We start from the raw sequence: 23,678 nt of genomic DNA on the forward strand, positions 1-23,678 counted from the left end.
CAAACCAAATGAGAGTTTGTAAGCACAGAGTAGAGCCATGGGAGCTTAACTACCTCAATTCGATTTAATCTGCTGGGATTAATGTGTTTATTGAATGCCCACTATGTGCCTGAAACAATTCTAAATGCTGAGACAATAACAGCAACAGTACGGCTACCATTTATTGAGAATTTCCCAGACACTAGTCATTGCTAAAATCACTTTAATGTGTACTGGTTTATTTAATACTTATAATAACTCTGAGGTAAGTGTTATTATTCCCATTTTTCAAATAAATTTTACAGAAACAGAGACAGATGAGTAAATTGTCCAGGGCCATATGGTTAGTAAATGGCAGAGCTAGAAAAAACTTTGCTCTTAACCATTACATTATATTGCTTTTCAATAGTAAACAGAACTCACTTTAACAGTGACAAATGGAAGTAATAGCTTCAAGGGCCCTATCGTCTTCTTGAAAAGATAAAAGTAAATATGTATTTACATTATAAAATTCAAAGTGCCATGTTGGGTTTTAGATGCCCAATTCCTTTTAGGAACCCAAGTTCTTTACCAATACATAAAGAAGAATCAGAAAGATTGAAGATTAAAGTATGAATTTTAGTATGGATAAAGCTACTAGAAACCACGGTTTAGGTATGCAGCAACCACAAGCTAGTCCTTACCACTATAATTAGACTAACCCACTCATTTCCACTGGGGAGGGACCCTCTAAAACAATGCACAGGGTAGAATGTGCTGCTGCCTCCCAAACAAAGGGGAGAGGAAGGGCTGCACTATTCACGCCAATTCCTGCTTCTAAATTTATGAAGCAGAACTCTCTCCTCCTCTGGGAAGAATAAATGGGGGATAAGAGGAATGAAAGCTAAAAATTCAATAATTCTAATTGATACCCCCACAGGATTTTTCATGGACCTACATTAGCTTTAAACAAGCTGCAGGTATTTAATACAACGCAATACTAATTAAGATAGGATAATATTGACTCAGGGAACAGATAATACTGAAGACAAAGCCTAGAAACCAACCATGCATTTGACATGCATATAATATGTCATGTCATAACCATGCATATAACAACTTGACATATGACATATGTGGCACTACAAGTCGAGGGAAAATGATTTAGTGGTAGGCAGAGATTATTTTTAAGGAATATACAAAGGACATTAACAATATAGAGAAAGAGGAAAACTGGCCTATGTTAAAGCTCCTACTTCTAATTTTAGTTTTTGAGACAGATATAATCAAGAGAATGAAAAACTAACTACAGAATAGGAAAAGATATGTGCGACAAATATAGTTGAAAAAGGATTCATTTCTAAAATATGTAAATAAGATCCACAAATAAATATTAAGAAGACAGACAACTCAACAGGCTTGAATGGAAATTTTGTATGAAGGTAACAAGATGGCCTATATACATATGGAAAAGTACTCAACTACATCAGTCTCCAGTGAAATGCAAATTAAAATCACTAATACACATCCATAAGAAGAACTCAAATAAAAAAAGGCAGACAATACCAAGCTCTGGCAAAGACATGGTGCAACAAGAACACTCATACTGCTACTGGTGGGAGTGTAAATTTCAGCAACCAGTTGGGAAAGCTATTTGGCTGCATCTTTCAAAGTTGAACATATGGATACTAAGTGGTCCAACAATTCTACTTCTAAGTATATACTCAGCAGAAATGAGTACATATGTTTACCAAAAGGCATGAACAAGGAAGTTCATAGCAGCACTATTCACAAACAGCCAAATATCTATCAACCTCTGAATAGATAGGTTGTGGCATGTGGTATAATGAAATACTATACAACGATGAGATTAAAAAAAGACAGCTACAAATAACACCATGGATAAAACTCACAAACCTAATGTTGGGTAAAAGAAGACAAACACATTTCACTATGTATATCAAAATATCATGTTGTACATCTTATATACAACTAAATTAACAAATAAGTGCCATTAGAGAGAAAAAAACAAGCTGGACACAGAGTCTAGATTTCTTGTAATTTCATTTACATAAATTTCATAACCAGGCAGTTCTAATCTATGATATTAAGATAGAGAGGTTAACCTGGTATAGCAGGGGAAATGAATAGTAACTGGGAGGAAGCATAAGGGGAGGTTCTGGGGTATTGGCAACTGTCTGTTTCTTGATCTGAGCATTTGGTACATGAGTGTTGTTCTGTTTTTGATAATTCCTATGTTGTGCACCTAAAATTTATAGACTGTGAATGTACGTTTTATTTCAATGAAAGTTTACTTTTAAAAAGGAAAGTTTAGATGTGTGGTACATAAATGATGACCTCCTCTGGCCCAACATGTCTACATCCTAATCCTTGGAACATGGGAATACATTATATGATAGAAGGGATGTGGCATATGTGATAAATTAAGAACATTAAAATGGAGAGATTATTGGGATTATCCAGGTAGATTCAATGCACTCACACATGTCCTTATTGGAGGAACGTAGAGAGAAATGTATCTATAGAAAAAGAGTGCCAGAGTGATGCAGCATGAGACCAGATATTGAAGACTTTGAAGATGGAAGAAGGGGCCCTGAGCAAAGGAATGAAGGCAGCTTCTAGAAGCTGCAAAAGGCAAGAAAATAGCTTCACCCCTAAAACCTCTACAAGGAATGTAGCCCTATCAATCCTTTGATTTTAGGCATCCGAACTCCAGAACAATTAAAGAATAAATCTGTGTTTTAGAATACTAAGCTCATGGTAATTGTTACAGCAGCAATAGGAAACTAACACATAATGCTTGCAAATATTTAAATGGATGAAAGCAACGGCTTTCAGAAAATAAGAATGAGACGAAACAATTAAAAAAAGATAAGAAAGTACTAAGAATTACAGTAGTCTGAAAATATAAAAAAGCTACTGTGGGTACTGGTAGATTTTTTTATGTCTACTAAAGCTGAGGTTAGATGTCAGTGAAACTGTTGAAGAATTTAAGTGGACAGCATCAGAGGATTGTAAAAGCTCATACCAATTCTAAGGTTGAAAAAGCTACAACGTAAAATGCAAAAAAAATCTTATAATCAATACCAAGTTTTAATATGCCAATGAGATTTATATATATATAAATATATAACACTATATATAACACACGTAAAATGTCTCGGTAACTATATGATACATTTTCACATCCATTATCTCCAAAGGTTGTGGCTTTTTTTCCCCTAAATTACAAATAAAAAATCTGGAGGGCAAAGAGAGTAAAATAAGGTATTGCCCCTAATATCATAAAGCAGCAGAACTGGGAGCTGAACTCAAAAAATTCCACTTTTCTTTATATAGAAAAAAGTGAAACAAACATAAAAGCTCCAGCTAGACACAGAAGTACATTTTAAAAATACTTTAGAACATAGTGCATCCTCATTTTATGTAATTAAAATCTTCTTACTTTGTTTCATGTAGTGTTCTTTTTCTAAATCGAAGAGGTGTCATCTTTGAATCTGGAAGGATATGATCACTTTCTTTTTGCTCAATGGCTAAATTTTGTTCTGGATCACTGATTACAGCCCTATACAGGAAAATAAAAAGTCCAACAATTAAATATGATCATGCATTACTTTAAAATTCACATATTTATAAGCAGTTCTAAAAGCTCATATACTAAATGCAAATTTACAACACTGTCAGAATAATATTTTTATTAAATAAATTTATTAAAAAAATATTTTCCATAAGAAAGTAAATATTCCTATCTCTTTTTCCAGAAGTATTATCTAAAACTGAATTGAAATTTCGGAGGGAGCTAAGAGCTCCATGTTTTTGTTTTACTATTCTTTAAACAAGCAGACCCAGTGCTGATTTCTGATCATGTGGGAGGTGTGTAGGAGAGAACACAGGTAAACTAAAATAAGAAGTCATAAACGCCACAACAGAAATTCAATGAACAAACATAGAAGAGAATAACTTAATTCCTAGAAGACATAGAGAAGAGTTTACGAAAGGCATCCTAAAGAGGAGATATTTGCACTGATTCTTAAAAGGTGAGAGTACAAGACTTCCTCTCCAGGAGTCCGCGGAGGGCGGGCAGACTCAAAGTGCTCCTGGACGCAGAGGCTCTTGTCAGAGGGCGCAGATCGGTTGGAACAAAGTAAGGATCTGAGCGACCCCAACTTTGCAGCCGAGGCCTCCAGCTCCGAGGTGCATAGCAACCCTAGGGTTCCGGTAGGCGTTCCTCCGTGCGCAACCCTGGCAGAGCCGCAGAGCCCTCCTCGAGACCTGACCACTGCCCCAGGCCCCGAGAGACCCGAAGGCTCAGCAGCAGGCCACGGAGAAGGGCGGTGCCCAACAGGCCCCTAGCACGGCCCAGTCTGGCTCGGCACAGCTGCTGCAGAAGGTGCACGACGAGCTCGTGTGGTACGTGCGAGTCAAGGACCAGAAGAAGATGATCATCTGGTTTCCAGACATGGTGAAGGATGTCGTCGGTAGCTACAATTAGTGATGGAGGGGCATCTTCAGGCTCACCAGCCTCATCCTCGCCCAGGTGTTCGGGATGCACCGCAGAGGCTGACCAGGCTGCACCTGAGGCTGTCCAACCTCCACACCATGGAGCCTGCGCTGGTCAAAGCGCCGGAGCCCGAGGAGCTGGACAGGGTGGCTCTGAGCAACAGCAGGGTCCTGACAGGCCTCCTGCTTATGATCCTGAGCCTCATTCTACTTGAAGGGCCGCGGCGCCAGAGAGAGCGCCGTCTGGAACGTGCTGCGCGTCCTGGGGCAGCGGCCCTGGAAGAAGCACTCCACCTTCCACCTTCGGGAACGTGCGGAAGCTCATCACCGAGGAGTTCGTCCAGCAGAATTACCTGAAGTACTGGCCCGGCCTGTACGTGGAGCAGCTGGTGTATGGGTTCTTCTGGGGTTCCCGGGCCGGCCGCGAAATTACGAACATGCAAATCATGGAGTTCCTGACCAGGCAGGCCTTCCGGATACTGGGAAGCTATAGAGGAGGCCAGAGCTCTGCGGGAGGCTAATTCCACTGCCTACTGCTCCTGTAACTGTCTCTGAGGACTAGCAAGGTCTGGAGGCCGATGAATGGTTTCTGACCCTCACCAGGCCTGTGGAAGGGTGGGGGTGGGTCACTAGAGTATTCAGGATTTACAGTGCAGTATTCACGTGTAACTTTACAGTACAGTGCTTTTATAACTTTTAATGCAATGTTGTCATTTGGGTACTATTGTGTAGTGTTTAGGACATACGCATGTTTGTTTATAAGTAAGTTTGGTTGGCACTTTCACTTTCGTGCTACCTTTCTTGAATTTTTGTGCCAGAGACGTGCTAAACTGATGAAATATATTGAGAAAGTTTCCATCTTATTCTTTCGTATGGGACTGATGATGTGTATTGGGGTAGGCTGCTCCTGGAAAGTCTGGAAGAACTCACCAGCAAAGCTGGCCTAACCAAGAGAAAAGTCAAGGCCCCTCTCTTCATGACCTTGCTGGGCACAGGAAACATCCTCACAGAATGAACTGATTTGAATGGAACTGGTCTCAATGTGGGCACTTGGCATACTTTACTAAACATATTTTCAACCCCACCATGAGTCAATGTTAAACATTAAAGATTCTTATGATATAATCCAAAAAAAAATTGAGTACAAGTTAGCACTCAGAGGAGAAGGTGTAAGGGTACTACAAGCAGAGGAACAATATATGTACGGCCACAGGAGTAGACAGCACAGTGAGGACACACCTGAGGACTGCACACATTGTAATGGATGAGAGTACAGACTCTGCAACTAGATTGCCTGGATTCAATCCTTGCCTGCTGCGATAATTAGCCATGTAGCCTTATCTGGTCATTTTGCCCTGGGCCAAAGTTTTCTCTAATAAAAGAAAGAATAATGGTATCTCCCACACAGAAATGCTGTGAAGATTAAATAAATTAGTTAACATATACATATTGTTTAGGAGAGTACCTATAATCTACTAAGTATTACAGAAGCACTCAATAGTTGAGGCTTTGCCTCCTAATTCCCCTTTTACTGCATATTTTACTGAATATGAATAAATATAGAGGCATGATAGCCCATCAGGTGGCATTGCAATGGGCTAGAAAAGTGATAGTAAGGGTTTGCACTAAGGTGGCAGTAAACACACAGTTTGATCAAGGAAAAAACATCCAGTGTTCCATAGATCAGTAGGGTGACTATAGTTACAATAATATATAGTACATTTTAAAGTAGCTAGAAGATAATAATTCAAATGTTTCTAACATACAGAAAAGACAAATATTTAAGGTTATGGATATCCCAAGTACACTGACTTGATCTTTACAAATTATATTGTTAAATTATCTCATGTACCCCAAAGCTATAAAATACATAAATACAAGAGAACACAAACAAACAAAAATAATAATAAATAAAGTAGAAAGAACAAATTCAAGAAACACCAACAGAACTAGAAAACTAATTGGATTTGAGGTCATCAAGTAGAAAGATCTATAGTAACTGAACAATGTGAAATGAGATTCAATTAATAATATAAGGAACATAGGTGTCATTGTGTTTTTAAGGCAGAAGAATAGGGTCTGGAGGCAGGAAACCTAAGGTCCATTCACGCTGACTTCCTAGAACTAAATCAAAAGGAAAATCCCAACTTTCCACACCCAAGGAACAAAAGGACCAGAGGCTACTCCCTTTGCAACCACCCCCATTTCCTGTGTGGCAGATGAAAAATTGAAAATACCTCTGATCGGTCCCCTCCCAAAACCAATCACAATGGTTGTGGGCCAAGTCTAAATTTGCATAGGAGGATAACTTTGTAACTCACTTCAGCCTCTGATTGGTCACTTTCCATGACCAATCAGATGTTCACATAGGGTGTAACTTTGTAACTTCACTTCAGCTTCTGATTGGTCACTTTCCACAACCAATTAGACTGATTGCAGGCCACTTCTTCATTTACATAGACAAAGTAGACAAAGTATGTAAATAGACAAAGTAGAAAGAAATGTATGTATGTATTTGTCATCACATACATTTACATGTATACCAAGTAACCAATGGGAAACATCTAGAGGGTATTTAAGCCCCAGAAAATTCTGCAAGCAGGACCTTGAGCCACTTGCTTGTGCTGCTCCCACCCTGTGGAGTATACTTTCATTTTCAATAAATCTCTGCTTTTGTTGTGTCATCCTTTTCTTGCTTTACTTTTGTGTTTTGTCCAATTCTTTGTTCAAAGTGCAAAGAACCTGGACACCCTCCACTGGTAATAGTTTTGATTTGTTATTGTTGTTATTAATATTATTTTAAGGGTAAGAATGATAGGTTGTTCTCATATCCTTATGAGGCAGGAAAATAGGGGAAATGATGCAGGAAAATAGCAAAAAGAATTAAAAGTTGGATAAAGAACAGAATAAGTAAAAGCATGAGAGCAGAAACAAGGTGAAGGGGTGACTGAGAAAGAAGCGAGATAAGAAGCAGAGGTTCAGCAGCCAAAACAAAAGTGAGACAAAAAAGTGAGTAAGGTGCTTGCAGTGAGCCAAGATCACACCACTGCACTCCAGCCTGGGCGACAGAGCAAGACTCGGTCTCAAAAAAAAAATAAAAATAAAAAAATAAAGTGGGTAAGGAGTCCCCATGGCCAGCTAGGTTTGGACCAAACCTGTCAGGGGCAGCTCCTCAGAGATGGGCATGCTCATTAAAAAGAAGTATGCTTAAAATGACCCAATATGGTAATTAGCTACTTAAGGTTCATGCATATGGACTGCATATCATGCATGTACTTAGAATTATGGGATGGAGATGACACACAAGCACATAAGGGCCAAATTAACTAAGCAACATCTATCAATCAAAAGGCAGACACGGGCTAGAGATTAGGCATCCTTGGGAACAGAAGAAAACAAACAAAAAAAACACATAAAAGGACCCAAAGTACCAAACTAAGGTGGATTTCATCTCACAGAGCTCAGTCCGCTCCCCCACTCCAAGAGTGTAATACTGAGCTTAATACACTTCTGCTGCTTTGCTTCGCTATCTGCATTCGTCTCGTCCAGTTCTTTGTTCAGGACACCAAGAACCTGGAACTACACAGCACCATCCAGTAACACTTACTTTCCTCCTTAACCAGGTTGGGTTCCATGATTCATCAACATATAATCCTGTATACACCTTTTAACAATCTTGCCCTCTCTGGCTTTTTCTACTTGCCTAGCAAAACCCTACGTCTGAATAAATTTGATGATTAACTGGATAAAAGAATAAATGAGTAGACATTTTTTAAAGGGTATCATGAACCTTCAAAACTATGAAAATGAAACAGCAATTCAAAGATAGAAGAACTTATGAATTTATTGAGTTATTTCAATTGCTGGAACATTCAGGAAAAGCTTTAGTCATCTCTACCATATACTGTAGATTCTGTTCATTTGTGTGCCAAGTTAGGAACTAAATCTTCTTTTTAAATTGAGCATTAAGATATTTTTTAAATTCCCAAATGAAAAAGGCTGGCATTTATAAAAAAGTGGCACCTATTCTAATCTCACACTTTATTTATCAGTTCTGTGTTAAATATACATACATAGAATGTTACAGTTATAAGAAATCTTAATGTTAATTTGGCAGAAGCAAAAATCAAGACATAGAGAAGGAAAATATGAAAGCTCAAACAGCGAATTAGTCACATAGCTAAACCTAAAATCAAATTCTGCTGACTGTATTTAAGTTCTCTTTTCCAGTTCATTCATTCATTTGCCTATTCAACAAGTTTTACTATACAGCTACTAGACTAGGCAATGGGAGTGTAATAGTGAGCAAAACTTCCAAAGTGTTCTGCCCTCATGAAGCTCACATTCTGAAGAGGCTGAAAGACAATTAACATGATAAACAGAGAAAATATAACATGAATTACATGTCCCTATGGAGGAAAAAAAGAAACGGTAAGAAGATACGAAGTTTTGAGCAAGAGATCATAAATTTATGTATTTAAGTTTATTTATGGTTTATTTATGGTGAGGCCAAGGTAGGCCTCACCAAGGTGACTTCTAAGTAAAGATATGAGCTAAAATGAGTAAGCAGACATATAAATTTCTGGGGAAAAGGCATTCCAAGAAGAGGGGAAAATAAATGCAAAGTACCTAAGACAGGAATGGAACCTGGTATGTTCCAGAACAGGGATAAGTCAAATGGCTAGAGGAGAATAGATAAGAGGCAGAGAAGTCCAAGGTCCAAGGTCCAATGGTGGGCTTGGATAGACTGTGTTATCGGCCCAAGTTTTTTAGTAATCCTGATCCATATCCTTGCTATGGCCTCATTATAGGTGGTGTGTACTTTCTCACCCCTTGACCTTAAGCTTTTGACTTGCTTTGGTCAGTTACACACAGCTATATATGACTCTGCTAACCTCAACTGAACTAAGTCATGCAAATGCGGGTTGGTTGGAAATCTGTTTATCTAGGATGGTCTCAGCTAAGTAGCTCAGTGGCATTTGTAGAAGGACCTTTTTCTTGAGACTACCAGGCTAGACAAGCAGTGTTCTTCTCTCAAAGGTGGCAGAAGCACTAAAGGGCAAATGGAAACACATGAGATCATTTAAAGCCTAAGATCAAACCTAAGACCATTGCTTTTGCTCATATACAACTGGCCAAAATAAAAAGTAAGGCCCTTCCAGCCATGGCAAGCCTTGATAGCTAACCTAAAGACACATGAGCAAAAATTACTCTTCTTTTAAGCTACTGAATTTTGTGGTGACACATAATTAATACGTGAGTCTTGTAGGTTTCACTATGATTGAAATGAGAAATTCCTGGAAGGTTTTATCTGGCTTGCCTTTTAATGGATTAACTATGGGGTGCCGGGTTGAAAATAAACCAGTAAGAGGCAAATGCAGAAACAATGAGGCCAGTTAAGTAGTCCCTGAAATAATCCAGGAGACACACAAAATAAGTTTGAACAGGATGGTGGCAGCAGAGGGAGTAAATCTATGTTGACGGTAGGACTGAGCATGTTTGTTGACAAGCTGGATATAGTATTTGAGAGAAAGAAAGGGATCAAAGGCATCACCAGGATTTTAGGTCTTAGTAACATGAAGAATTGAGTTACCATGGAGGAAAATTAAAGATGTGGTCATGGAGGAAGAGAGGGCAATAAAATTTCAGACACTCAGATTGGAGAAAGTTAAATTGAAATCTTAGAGAAGCATCAGAATATAGGTGGTTTTTAAAGGCATGATACTGGATGAGATCACTTAAAAAGCAAACACAAAAGAGGTCCAAGGACTGAGCTCTTGGGCACACCCACGTAGGGAAGATGAAGAAGAACCAGGAGAGATTCTGAGAAGGGGAGAAAGGTAGGAGAAGTCAAGTGTCACGTGCAGGAAGCCATACAGAAAAAAAAAACCAAAAAACCTGCCTTAAAGAAAATAAAGTTTCCAATGAGACAGCTGCTGCAGATGGGTCAAGTAAATGAGAACTGAGAAATCATTAGTCTAGCAATATGGATGTCACTACTTATGGAAAAAAGTTGTTGGAGGCATGGATGGTGGAGGTGAAAACACTACGTTCATGAGACAATGGAAGGAGGGACATGGGATACTCTAGGTATAATTATTTCAAAGAATTTACTGAAAAACATGCATGTAGAAACACCCATCATTCTTTCTGTCATGCATTCTTTCTGCCACATAACTAAACAGTTTTTTCAAAGCTAAGTCTTACTTTTTCCTTGAAGTAGATTATTCCAACCTCTTCAGAAATTCTAGCATAGTTCCATATTATCAAGCAATTCAGCACTGCGTATGTTAAAACTTTAGTTTTCTAAGGGGTTTTAAAATTCTTAACAGTCTCACAGTTCTCGAACTGCACCAAGGAACCCTGAGGTACCACAGTGAACTCACAGGGGCACTATGGGATATTTTTAATTTTTGAGGGAAACTCAGTGATACTTGACATCACTTGCACACCAAGTAAACTACTAGTTCAGCCTCAGGGTAGTTCACAGTTTCAAGAAGACAGTACACTATACTCCTTCAATGATGTTACATCTTTGCAGAGCTGAGTTTTCTATAGTTGCTATGATAAAAAGCAAATATCAGGTGAAAGTCAATATGGAACATAAAGTGAAAGTGGCAGCATTGTAAATGATTCTAGGATTTGAGACACTGTGCAGTGCCCATAAGATGCATACAGATCCTTAGTAAGAGTCAAGTACGGATATCTTCTTTCAATTTATGTGTATTATTTTTTAAATGGTCATTAGTTGTTAGGAAATAAATATTCATTAAGTTGTTTAGAGAAAAATACTTAACAAATAGAACCGTTAGGTATTTCTACTGGTCTAAGAGTGCTGTGAAAAAAAATGACTAAAACACTAACGGTGCGGTGAACAGAGAAAGTTTGGGAACCTCTGAGTTAGCCACCCTTTAATTGACCAAGGATATGAGTGTCATGCATAAAAGAAATTTAATGAAAACTTTCTGAATTGATTTATGTTACCAGTTGCTAATTCTCACCTAGACAAGTGGTCTATCATCACTTGCTCTGCAACAATCTGTTTCTTCTTCTCTGCAGCCATGATTTCCTGGGAGGATTAAATAAAGATAATTTCACCATCCATAAAGCAGAACCATACAATACTTAACACAAAAGTTCTAAAACATAAATTAAATATCTCTGATTTCCATCTTAGATGTAGATGGAAATAGATTACTATTATAGATTATAGATTACTTTCCATCATTACTAAATTTAAATTTCAATCATTTAATCTACAAATATCATTTATTTTCTAAGAAATAATACACTTAAATTTCAGTAAAAATCATCAGAATTTTCATGAGCTGTCTTTGCATTTTATGGAGCAGACTAAAGGAGAAAGAGACTATGGCATCCTTCCACTCTATTCCTCCCCTCAAGAGATGTCCTGCAAAAGGCATCTTAACCTACTCCAAAAAGGCTACCGACACTGACACAAAATAAGCTTAGTCTAACACTATTCACAGCAAAAGAAGGCAAAACTGAGTTTGAATTGTTCGACCTTTCATAAAATATCTAAAACAAGGAAAAACAAAACAAAAACTCTCCTCATCAAAAGTATAATATTTTCTCTGCATATAATGCATCAATAATATTTAATAAACTTTTCTCAATTACTAGCTTGATTAAACTCTCTTAATACTATTTTTCACTTTTCCAATTCATCTGAAACTATTTTTACTATTTTTTTAGGTCATATCTAATTGAAATACTGGTAATCATTCAATTCCAATTATATTATCATGCAGCTATAATGACTAAAATGTATCTTTAGAAAGGCAAATAAAAGAGGTTAAAAAATTTCGGAGATTTTAGACTGAAGTGCCCAGTAGCCAGTTTGGAAGACCTCAGCCTCAGGTAGAACCATGAGTCAGCAAAACATATAAATAGTAGACCAGTTAGGAATCAAATGAGGGCCATTTCCTGAGGAATGATAGATAGCTTAGTGTACTTTCAGATAACGCCTCCTTTGGAGTTCACAAAGTGGTGAAATGTCAACTTAAGAAACTATTTAAGTAAATATCCATAAGTACTTGAAAATCATTAACTTTTTTTTTTTTTTTTTTTTGACAAGGTCTCCCTCTATCACCCAGGCTAGAGTGCAGTGGTGCAATCATGGCTCACTGCAACCTCTGCTTCCCGGGCTGATGCCAAATTTAAAAAAGTTATCTATGAATGTTTGGTCCAGAAATAAAGTAAAGTATTAGTAAGAAAAAAAAAAAAAAAAAGAGGTTAAAAAATTAAGAGGTCAAAATAAAGCTTGCTCTATTTTTAGAATGTAAATTACTGTCATCCCCATTGATCACTCCGATAAATGAAATTAAGATAGAGGCTTTGTAACCTTAGAAAAAAGGCTTTATTTAAAATCGAGACAAAATATCAAATAAGAATGTCTAAAGACATATCATAAAAACAAAAAGTAAAACCTTGTAAGAAAATTGGAAAAATTGGGCACAATTATTTAAATGCTATTTAGCCTACACTAAATTTAGTTTTTTTGGCTTTTTTTGAGACAGGCTCTTGCTATGTTGCCCAGGCTGGAGTGCAGTGGCACTACCACAGCTCACTGCAACCTCCACCTCCCAGATTCAAGTGATTCTCATGCCTCAGCTTCCCGAGTAACTGGGACTACAGGTGTATGCCACCATGGCTGGCTAACTTTTGTATTTTTAGTAGAGACGGGGTTTCACCATGTTGACCAGGCTGGTCTCGAACTCCTGGTCTCAAGTGATCCACCAGCCTCTGCCTCCCAAAGTGCTTGGATTATAGGAATGAGCCACCATGGCCAGCCTAAATTTAGTTTTAATAATAATGTTAAAACAAAATTTAATAAGAATGTTAAAACTAAATTTAATGTAGGTTAAATAACACTTTTATTTAGCCTACACTAAATTATTATTAAACATTATTATTTAACATTATTTAAATATTATTTAGCCTACACTAAATTTAGTTTTTGGTTTGGTAGAAATTCAAAATGTGTAGTTTACACATTTAATATGTCCTATATAAAGCTTATGTTATTTAATACATCTTGTGTCACTCTCTAAGCTCATGATGCTTTAGAAGATTTTTATTTAGTAATAAATTTAAAACAGCAATTAAAATGTTTAAAAATTAGCACAACCTAAAAGTAAAGCAACATATATTTTTTAATATCTAAGAGTGATTCATAAAGTGGACACTGACTAAAACATTAAAATTATACACAGAAAAGATCCACATCGGCTGAACACAGACGTAAAACCCAGACAGAAACCAAAGAGGGGAGATTAATTAACACCATAGAGCCCGTGCAGAAAGCCCACCTTCAGTGTTGAAGCTTATGGTGGTTTATGCTTTGTAGGAGGCACACTGATTTAGAGATATGTGTAAACATAAAGCAGATTAGAAGCAGAAGCGACACTGATGGAAGGATCTATCAACACTAGAAAATGACAAAGGAGCTAGATGAGATGGACACAAAAACCGTAGTTTCACTGCTTCTATTGTCACTTAAGTAGTTTACAATTAAATAAAGAAGTTTTCACCTACATTTTTAAAACAAATTGGTGCTAATTTCAGATGCCCTGAAAGCTTACTCATGTAAATGTTTCCTTAGGGGAAGAAGGAGACAGTTAAATGAGTACTACCAAAATAAAATAAAACTTGATAATGAATTCAGATACATTGCTCCTAATAATGTAGTTGTAAGGAAAATAAGTCTATTAACATCCAGATTGCTTTGAATTACATCAAGATCAATACCCAATGAGCCTTAATTATTGCAATACCCATTTCAAATATAACTTCAGGAATATATCAAAATAAGCCTGATTTGAAACACTATTTTCCTTATAAAGTAGCTTTTTTTAATTTTTAGGATAATCCTGATAATATTCATTCTATTAAACATAAATATCCAAGTAATAATAGGCACCAAAAAAATAATGTGCATGTGGTTTAAGTAAAAGAACTCACAAATTTGCAATTTGGGACATCCACAGAAAATCAGTTCACGTAGTCCAGAGATTGATTATACATAGCTATTAATTCAGAATATAATTGATTCTGGATGATTGTGACCCAAATAAAATATATATTGAATTGCCACTCAATGATAATAATAATGTAACTAACTAAATCCATATTGCTTTGTTACTATTTATGCTATTTATGCTATCGAAACCAGAGTTTTCCCAACTTGTGAGCCACCCACACTGGCATTCCAACAATCTGTTATAAGTATGCCTAAGACATTAATCACTACTTGGGTTTCTGGGGTGGTCAGTGACCTCCAACTCCAAGCAGCTTGGTCTCCTTACCCCAGAACATTACAGAAATGTTTTAATTATCTGTTTGTGCCAGAACTGGTCTAAACCATACTTGCCAACCTAATTGATTCTGTAAAAGACATAATTTAAAGTTAATATTGAGCATCTGGAGTTTTGCTTCACTTTTCCTAAAAAAGAAAAATAACTTATTTCTGGAATTTCCTTAACTGGCCTGAATTTATCTAATGTTAGGAGCTCATTACTTCAAAAAAATAACCAGGCTGCTTTTTTGGGGGAGGGGGTGACACCAAATAAACTCACTAACATAAATAGCAGCCAACTCACATTTTGAACAGTATAAACTAAATTCCTCAAACACCTAAAGATTCAAGACAATTTTTTACAGAATATATACCAAATACAATTCAATCATTTATAAAAATGAGGATTCAATTTTCCACTAATGAATATTCACCCCAGTCCAAATTCAATTGTTGCAATTATTTATTCCATTCAGTCTTTAAAATCTTAGAAAGCAAATAAGATTAATGGCTCACCAAATAAGTAAAAATGCTGACAACTTACTGCATCCAATTTTCTTGCCCTCTGTTGTTTATCGCAAGGGTTGTCTGCATAACCTTGCTGTAAGAGGGCTTTCCTATCCAGAGTTGTAAGGTCATCTGTGTTGGCTTCTTCATCTTGCACACACTATGCATGAAAGAAATAAATGAAGCATCATACACATATTTAGAATGTTTGTTTTTAACAAAATATGGGAGTAGATAACCATGGAATATCTCAGTGACTATTTGTACAACAGTTAAAAGTACAGGCTCTGGAAATCAGATTGCTTATATTTGAATCCAGCTCTTCCACTTGCCCGCTAGATGACCTCTCTCTGCCTCAGGTTACTCATAGATAAAATGCGAATTAATAATAGGAACTACTTCACCAGAAACAAAAAGGATTAAGAGATAATACATGTCCAACACTTTATAAAAACTACTTGACATAGTAAGCATTAAATAAAAGTTAGCAGCTATTATAATTATTATTGTCCAATTTGAATCTTTGAAAAATTAATAAATGTGGGCATGTCTACTCTATTATAAAATTAAATTCAGAAATAAAATACTAAAAGATGAGTGTAACCTTCGAGGTCAAAGATTCTTTGGGATGCTAAAGAGATAAATACCAAATTGTTCTTTGACTATGAGATGTGTTTACGCTACCCTAGCAAAACAAAAAAAAAGTTTCCATTAAATAGCAACTTGTCAAATCTAATAGATTATAAGATTTCTTCCCCCCAGGGCTTATTCTTATTTTAGATCTTCTTTGAAAGGTCACACTCTATCTTAATACTCCTCTCTGTCTTTATGACCTTTGATTGCTATGTAAAATTTTGTTATATATTTGTTTAGGATTTATTGCTTGACTCTCCTAATGTAAGTTCCATGAAAGCAGGAACCTTGTCTGTCATTTTTATTGCTGTATCCCTGGTGGCAGAACAGGATAACACAAAGTGAGCACTCAACAAATATTTATTCAATAAATGAATAATGAATCTCGCTTAGGTATTTAAAAATCAATTTATGAAGATACTTTATCATTTTATTTATTTACCCACTAATATACTTCTTTCTAAATAGTGATTTATTTAAACAGGCACCAAAAAGATGCTTAGTATTCATAGGTAAATTAAGCAGATTAATTTAATGCATATATTCAAATATAAGCAAAGCACTGTATTTTGTTCAGGTTGAAAACACTTTCAAAATAATTTTATTTTGTGTCAGCTTGTTTTCAACCTTTTACAAAAGGAAAACTGATATTTCCACTTAATATTTCAAATTCAACCTCCCAAAACCAGACTTCCTTACAGTCTTCCCCTACCTCCAGTTAATGGCAACCCTTTTAGGCCAAAAGCCTTAGATCCATTTTTTTATTTTAAAATATTTAATTGACATTAAAAATTGTAAATATGCAATGTGTACAGTATGACGGTTTGATATACATATAGATTATGTAATCATTATCACAATCAAATTAATTAATACATCCATCACCACACATAGTTACCATTTGTATTTGTCTGCATATATGTGTGTGTGTCGTTAAGACATTTAAAATCTGCTTCCTTATCAAATTTCTAGAAAAAAATACAGCATGATTAACTGTAATCACCACAAATACAGTAGTTCCTCAGAACTTATTTATCTTATATCTGAAAGTTCATATCTGTTCACCAAGTCCCCGTTTTCCCAACCCCTCCTCCCGAGTCCCTGGCAACCAATATTCTACTCTCTGCTTCTGTGGGTTCAAGTTTTTTAGAGTCCACATATAAGTGAAAACAGAGTATTTGTCTTTCTGTGCCTGGTTTAATGTCCTGCACATTCATCCTTGTAGAGTCATTCTCGGTCTTCCCTTTCTCTCAGGTCCATAACCAATCCACTCAAAAATCTTCTTAGCCCTACCTTCAGAATCTGGCAACAATATGACTTTGTGAGGCACCATGACGTTCCAAGTCTGAAGCTACCATCACCTAGGTCCAAGCCATCATCGTCAAATTTTGCCTGGATTATTGTGACAGTCTCCTCAAAGGTCTTCCTGCTTTTATCTTTGTCCTATTCTCAATAAAGCCCATCCTGAAAAGAACAAAGTAGCTTTCTGACCCACAAAAAAAGGCAAAGTCCTTCCTTGGCTTGTGTGGCCTCCCTGATCTGCCTCCCAAACTCCCTTTAACTCTCTGACCAACCTCCTTCCATCTCTCCCTTGCTCTCCCTCCTTTGACCACACTGTCCTCCTCAATATTTCTTAAACACTCCTACTTCACGACACAGAGTTTCTCCTGACTAGCCTGCTCCTCAGGTGTATGCTAAAATGCTATCTTATCTAAAGGTCTCCTCCGTAATCCTATACAAGTTGCTATCCCATACCCAAAGCCCTGACTTTCCTAGATCCCTTCTATATACCACACTTTTCACCATGTGTATACAAGCTGGGTTGACTGATTAATCATTCCATTGATTGATTTTTTTTTCTCCTTGCCATTTCCTTCCATGAGGATATAAGCTCTTTAGAGGCAGAAATTTTTGTCTGTTTTATTCACTGACTTACCCCCAGTGCCTGGACAGGGGTATTGCATAAAGTTAAGCATTCAGTAACTATGTGTTGAAAGAATAAATAATAAATGAATAAATTATATTGATAATTTCTAAAACTAAAAGTTTTTTTAGAGTGAAAAAAGAGGTATTTGAAATGAATAATGATACGTACAATTAGGAAATAAAGATTATTTTCTACAAAATTGAAGTTTAATGATTTTCATGTTTAATTTCAAGATGTTTCATTATTTTAAATATATATATGTACACATAAGTTTGCATTTTAGGTAACAAAACAATCTGACAACAACAGATTCATCACCTTTTATAGTAAGTGGAAGGAAAACTCAGCAAATGAAATTTACCATTAGAATTGCCATGGTTTGGATGTTTGTCCCCTCTAAGCCTCATGTTGAAATTTAATCCCCAATGTTAGAGTGGTGTTTGGGTCATGGAGGTCGATCTCTCGTGAATAGATCAGTGTTGTCCCTCAGAGGTGAGTGAGTTTTCATTCTATTATTTCCCAAGAGTGCTGGTTGTTCAAAAGAGCCTGGCACCTCCACATGCTCTCTTGCCTCCTATGTTGCTATGTGATCTCTGCACATGCTGGCTTCCTTTGACCTTCCATCATAAGTAAAAGCAACCTGAAGCCCTTAGCAAGTGCCTAATCTTCAACTTTCTAGCCAGCAGACTCATGAAGCCAAATAAACCCTTCTTTATACATTACCCAGCCTCGGGTATTTCTTTATAGCAACACAAAACGAAGGAAGACAAGAATCAAGCAGAGTCAAACTTCTATTTTACAGTTCAACTGATTATCAGTTGACTCATGTATCATACTGACTAGTTAGCAATGATAGCCTTTAGTTCTTGCCCTGGATCCTAAATGTTTCTAATTTTAGCTTTGCTTTACCAGTAAAGAGAATCAATTTACATGTTGATCTCTGCTTTAAAGAGGGGCTTATATTTCTGATATCAGGGATGTCTTCTATTTCCAGAGATTACTAGTGTTAATTCATGTAATTGTAATAGAATTTACCACTAGGCCATTTATATGGCAGTTTTGATTCTCATAATGGTATACATTTAAAAAGACATCAAATAAATTCCTCAAACCTCTTAAGTACAAAAATATTATACAGAGAATCTACAGAAATGCTTTTTATCTAGAAGTTCTTCTGTAAGACCACTAAAAACATATTAAACTTAATAATTTCACACCTTTAATATAGATTCTAAAAATCAAAGTGGCAAAATAGCATATTTTCCAGAAGAATTTATGTGCATATTGGCTTCTATAAAACTCTTTATTCTTACTGTATAAATACTTACCAATTTTATGGAAGTATTTGCAAATAAAATTTGTTTTTCTCTTAAACCAAAAGTAAAAAAAGTCCTCATTTGAATTTGCATTCAAGGAAATAAAAGTTTTACTTAAAAAATATTTTGAACCATTTTGCTGCCACTCAGTAAGGCATGTGCTTACAGAAACCTTCATTCTGTTTTCCCAACATCTGTACAGTGATCTAAATATCATTTGGTATATCCTGCAAACAATACACGGCAAGATGCTAAAAGGTTATGAAATTATCTTGCCTAGTATTATAGACACCAGATTATCATATTTCTGTGTTTATGTCTGGGTCTGGAAAAATGTTTTCAAAATGAGAAAGATCAAATAATCCCATTAATTTTGTTACTCTTTCAGCTAAATACTGTGTGATTTATTTCATTCTAGATAGTTCCTACATGGATTAAAAAATAGCTGAAATGTCATACCTACTTATAAATTTATTATTATTTACCTACAGGAAAATGCTAAGCAAATACAACATTAAAACTTTCCTGGAAACAAATTACTCTTACAGAAAGTTAACTGAATTAAAAATTATATCTATTAAAATTAAAAATTCTCTTCTTTATGGCCGCTAGTATCATGTTTTTCAAATTATTCCTTCTAAAAATCAAGATAGACTTTTTCTGTATGATTATGAAAGCCATTACAATTATGTTTAATTTATTATTATATTCATTAATAGTGAATTTATACCTAATATTACATAAAAACAACAATTTCAGCAACACATGATGTTAAAAAACCATTTCCCATAATGAGACAAAAGACAGTAATGGAGTAATGGTAGTTTTTGCACAAAACAGGATCACTATAAAGTCTCAAATCACTTATCAATTTTAAAATTTAGACTGTCAGACCAACTGAGTTCAAGACAGCTATGTCAACAAAATACATTACACTGTCTTATTTCTAATCCCAAGGTACGTGAAAAACTGCTAACAGAGAAAAGGTGACAAAACTATACGGCTATAATTTTTTTGTCAGAAAATGATGACAATAACCCTTTAAATTTTTGTGAAAAACAAACTAGTCAATGTAAGTAAAATGTTTACAACAGTCCTTGCTATGCAGAAATAAATGTTAGCTATTATACTTATTATGACTAATAGCAAGACATGTCAAACAAAAAGAGATTTCTGTAATATGTGCAGTTTTCTTTAAATGTCATTAGAATTTTTTAAAGCCTCATACATTACCTTTTCATCTATCTTGTTTCTTGGAGACTGTTTATGAGTAACATTTGATTTTGTATTTTCTGCATTTCTCTGACTATACTGCTTATAGCCCTCTTTCATTTCAGTTTTACATTGCTTATATTTTAGTTTATATTTGTCTGTTGGTGCTGGCAAATTTTCAGGTATTATGTTCTGATCCTATAGGTAAAAAGAAAAATGCATGCTATCAGAAATAAAAAGTATTAATTTTCCTTATTGGCATTAACAGGTTTACCTTTTACCTTAGCATCCATTCCTTAAAAATGACCATTATAGTCAATGTTATAAGCAGAGATGGTATTTAAGACATTCAACTGGTACCGACAGCATCACTGACCAATCAGAGCAGACAGAACTGCTCGGAATGGGCACTTACCTTAAATACCAGTAATCTTATACCTTGTTTCCTAGCTGAAGATCCATTCTGGTTCCAATAGAATTTAAGAGGAGAAAAATTGACTTATCTTTCTTCTTGGGAGTTTTAGATAAGCTTTTCTTCTGCCCCAGAAGAACTTCACTGTTAACCATTTTTTCATAATAGATAGAGCAATTGAAGATCACTAATACTGAGAAGCATTGGTTGTCATCTCTAGAATATCAAGATATTCTATCTATTTGCAAGCATGGAAATATTTGCAAATAAAATTTGTTTTTCTCTTAAACCAAAAATAAACAATTGCCCTCATTTGCATTTGCATTCAAGGAAACAAAAGTTTTACTTAAAAAATATTTTGAACCATTTTGCTGCCACTCAGTAAAGTATGTGCTTACAGAAACCTTCATTCTGTTTTCCCACTAGCTTTACAGTGACCGAAATATTATTCGGTTCCCTACCACATTTCCATGCGAGTGAGAGATAATAGAGTCAGTGGATAAGAGAAACCTAAAAGAAGTGCTATACAAATACAAGGGCATATTGTATTGACCTAGGAAGGGACAGGCATTCCAAAATGAGCTTTTTATAAAGTCAGTCCAACCCTTGAAAAGTGTTGAGGATATTCATGTCTAACCCAGAGGAGAAGGATGAAGCAAAGCTTCAGGGTATTATTCACGCAATTTTCCAAAATGAAACTAAGAACATGAATAGAGTCAGCTATGTGAAAAGACAAACAAAAACAGAAAGGCCGGGCGCGGTGGCTCAAGCCTGTAATCCCAGCACTTTGGGAGGCCGAGGCGGGCGGATCACGAGGTCAGGAGATCGAGACCATCCTGGCTAACACAGTGAAACCCCATCTCTACTAAAAATACAAAAAATTAGCCGGACGTGTTGGCAGGCGCCTGTAGTCCCAGCTACTCGGGAGGCTGAGGCAGGAGAATGGCATGAACCCGGGAGGCGGAGCTTGCAGTGAGCCGAGATCGCGCCATTGCATTCCCGCCTGGGAGACAGAGCAAGACTCCGTCTCAAAAAAAAAAAAAAAAAAACAAAAAACAAAAACAGAAAAGCCCTACTCCTATACTAGTCAGAATCTATATTCAAATTGTGAACAAAACACTAGATATGTTTTAAGCATAAACATGTCTCAAGGAGACAACCTGGAATGAGCATAGCTACTTACTCCATAGCATCCCAGCAGCCTAAAGTATGAATCAGTTTCCAAGAGACCAGTCTTACATTGCTTAACCAGCAAGATCTGATCTAAGAGTTTGCCATATTTTAAAAATTCTTCAATTCCATATTAGGATATATGTGTACTTTACCGATTTCATTTAAAAATTTTAAAATACCAATTTCCATGTGTGACAAAATGTAAAACAAGTAAAAATTATTTCACCAACCTTATGGTTTGGTATTTAAATACATAAAATATTTAAACTTGGCAAAACATAGACTGAACATAATAAAATTTTTAAATTTTATTAAGAGATTAAATCCAGTGCTAATAATGCACACTAAAATTCTGAAAATTGATAAACAAATAAATACTAACCAATTTATTTAGATGGTACTGAGTATATGGAGTTTGACATGGTGTGACCCAGCCAAGAGTAGAAGATGAATTTGGCAGGTTTGCTGTACTAAGTGGAATATATGAAAAATTATCCTAAAAAATAAAATTAATGATATTTCTTATATGCTATGTGTAATATTGCATTTTAACGTTTATTATATTAAATACTAAATAAAAATTACCTCATCATCAGAGTCAACAAGGCTTCCCAAATCAAGTCGTGGGACCCTGAAAGAAATAACCTATGTATCCCGTAACTTTTTAACATGAAACTTTAATAACTGCAAATCTTATATGTTACATCTTTTATAAATAGGTACACTGAAACCAATAGTGCCATGGCTTCTACTGGCTTGTGATAGGCTTTTGTTAAATGTTCAGTAATTTTTCAAACTGGTCATTAAACACATCCATCATTAAAAATACATATAAATTTATAATTAAACTAAATTATATTAAATAAATATTTGGCCGGGCACTGTGGCTCATGCCTGTAATCCCAGCACTTTGGGAGGCCGAGGCAGGCAGATCATCTGAGGTCGGGAGATTGAGACCAGCCTGACCAACATGGAGAAACCCCGTCTCTACTAAAAATACAAAATAAGCCAAGCGTGGTGACACATGCCTATAATCCCAGCTACTGGGGAGGCTGAGGCAGGAGAATCACTTGAACCTGGGAGGCGGAGGTTGTGGTGAGCCGAGATTGTGCCATTGCACTCCAGTCTGGGCAACAAGAGTGAAACTCCGTCTCAAAATAAATAAATAAATACTCAAAATTCATCACTTCCTGATGATTTCACTGTACTTCACTATTATCTGTGCTCTAGAGATTATCTATGTATCTATGTTTATCCTGTCTCTATGGTAGTGTAATAGTGTGCATCTCTTTCCAAGGCTGTGCTCAGTGATGTCGTATAAGTACACTGAAACAGACTTGGTGGGATTATTTACACTGAAATTGGCAAATGTTATGAATAGGACTTGGTTTAATATTTGGTTGATTTCTGAAACTTTAACAAGTGGTGGAGAAAATGTTAATAATGCAGATTCAACCTAAAATTATATCATGTCTATACCTGTCACACAGTGAATAGCCCCAAAATACACTGAAGAAACATGGTTTTATATTGAAAACTATTATTTGACTCAGCCAAGAAATCACTCATGTCACTTTTTAAAGTAAATAAAAATATTAACCAATATTCATGTTGGAACTACACTAGTTCATCAGTTACAACCACAGGTTAGCTAGAGATACAGAGTTCAGCAACAAAACAAAGAGACAATTCTGTGAAAAT

The 23,678-nt window shown here is 35.9% G+C and overlaps 1 protein-coding gene and 1 pseudogene across 3 annotated transcripts in view; one reads left to right on the forward strand and one right to left on the reverse strand.

The window, feature by feature from the left end:
- Nucleotides 1-23,678, reverse strand: part of CAPS2 (calcyphosine 2) — a 118,072-nt gene that overhangs the window by 25,243 nt on the left and 69,151 nt on the right. For all 3 annotated transcript variants that reach the window (XM_063615083.1, XM_055235973.2, XM_063615082.1), the window contains 6 exons: nt 22,563-22,608; nt 22,360-22,473; nt 20,414-20,590; nt 15,342-15,464; nt 11,481-11,548; nt 3,425-3,544 (listed from right to left, as the gene is read on the reverse strand). In XM_063615083.1, coding sequence (XP_063471153.1) covers nt 3,425-3,544; nt 11,481-11,548; nt 15,342-15,464; nt 20,414-20,590; nt 22,360-22,473; nt 22,563-22,608 — 648 coding nt within the window. The remainder of the gene's footprint in view (nt 1-3,424; nt 3,545-11,480; nt 11,549-15,341; nt 15,465-20,413; nt 20,591-22,359; nt 22,474-22,562; nt 22,609-23,678) is intronic.
- Nucleotides 3,585-5,034, forward strand: LOC134732086 (necdin-like; annotated as a pseudogene).

Source organism: Symphalangus syndactylus, chromosome 13 (assembly GCF_028878055.3).
Source record: "Symphalangus syndactylus isolate Jambi chromosome 13, NHGRI_mSymSyn1-v2.1_pri, whole genome shotgun sequence".
Lineage (NCBI taxonomy): Eukaryota > Metazoa > Chordata > Mammalia > Primates > Hylobatidae > Symphalangus > Symphalangus syndactylus.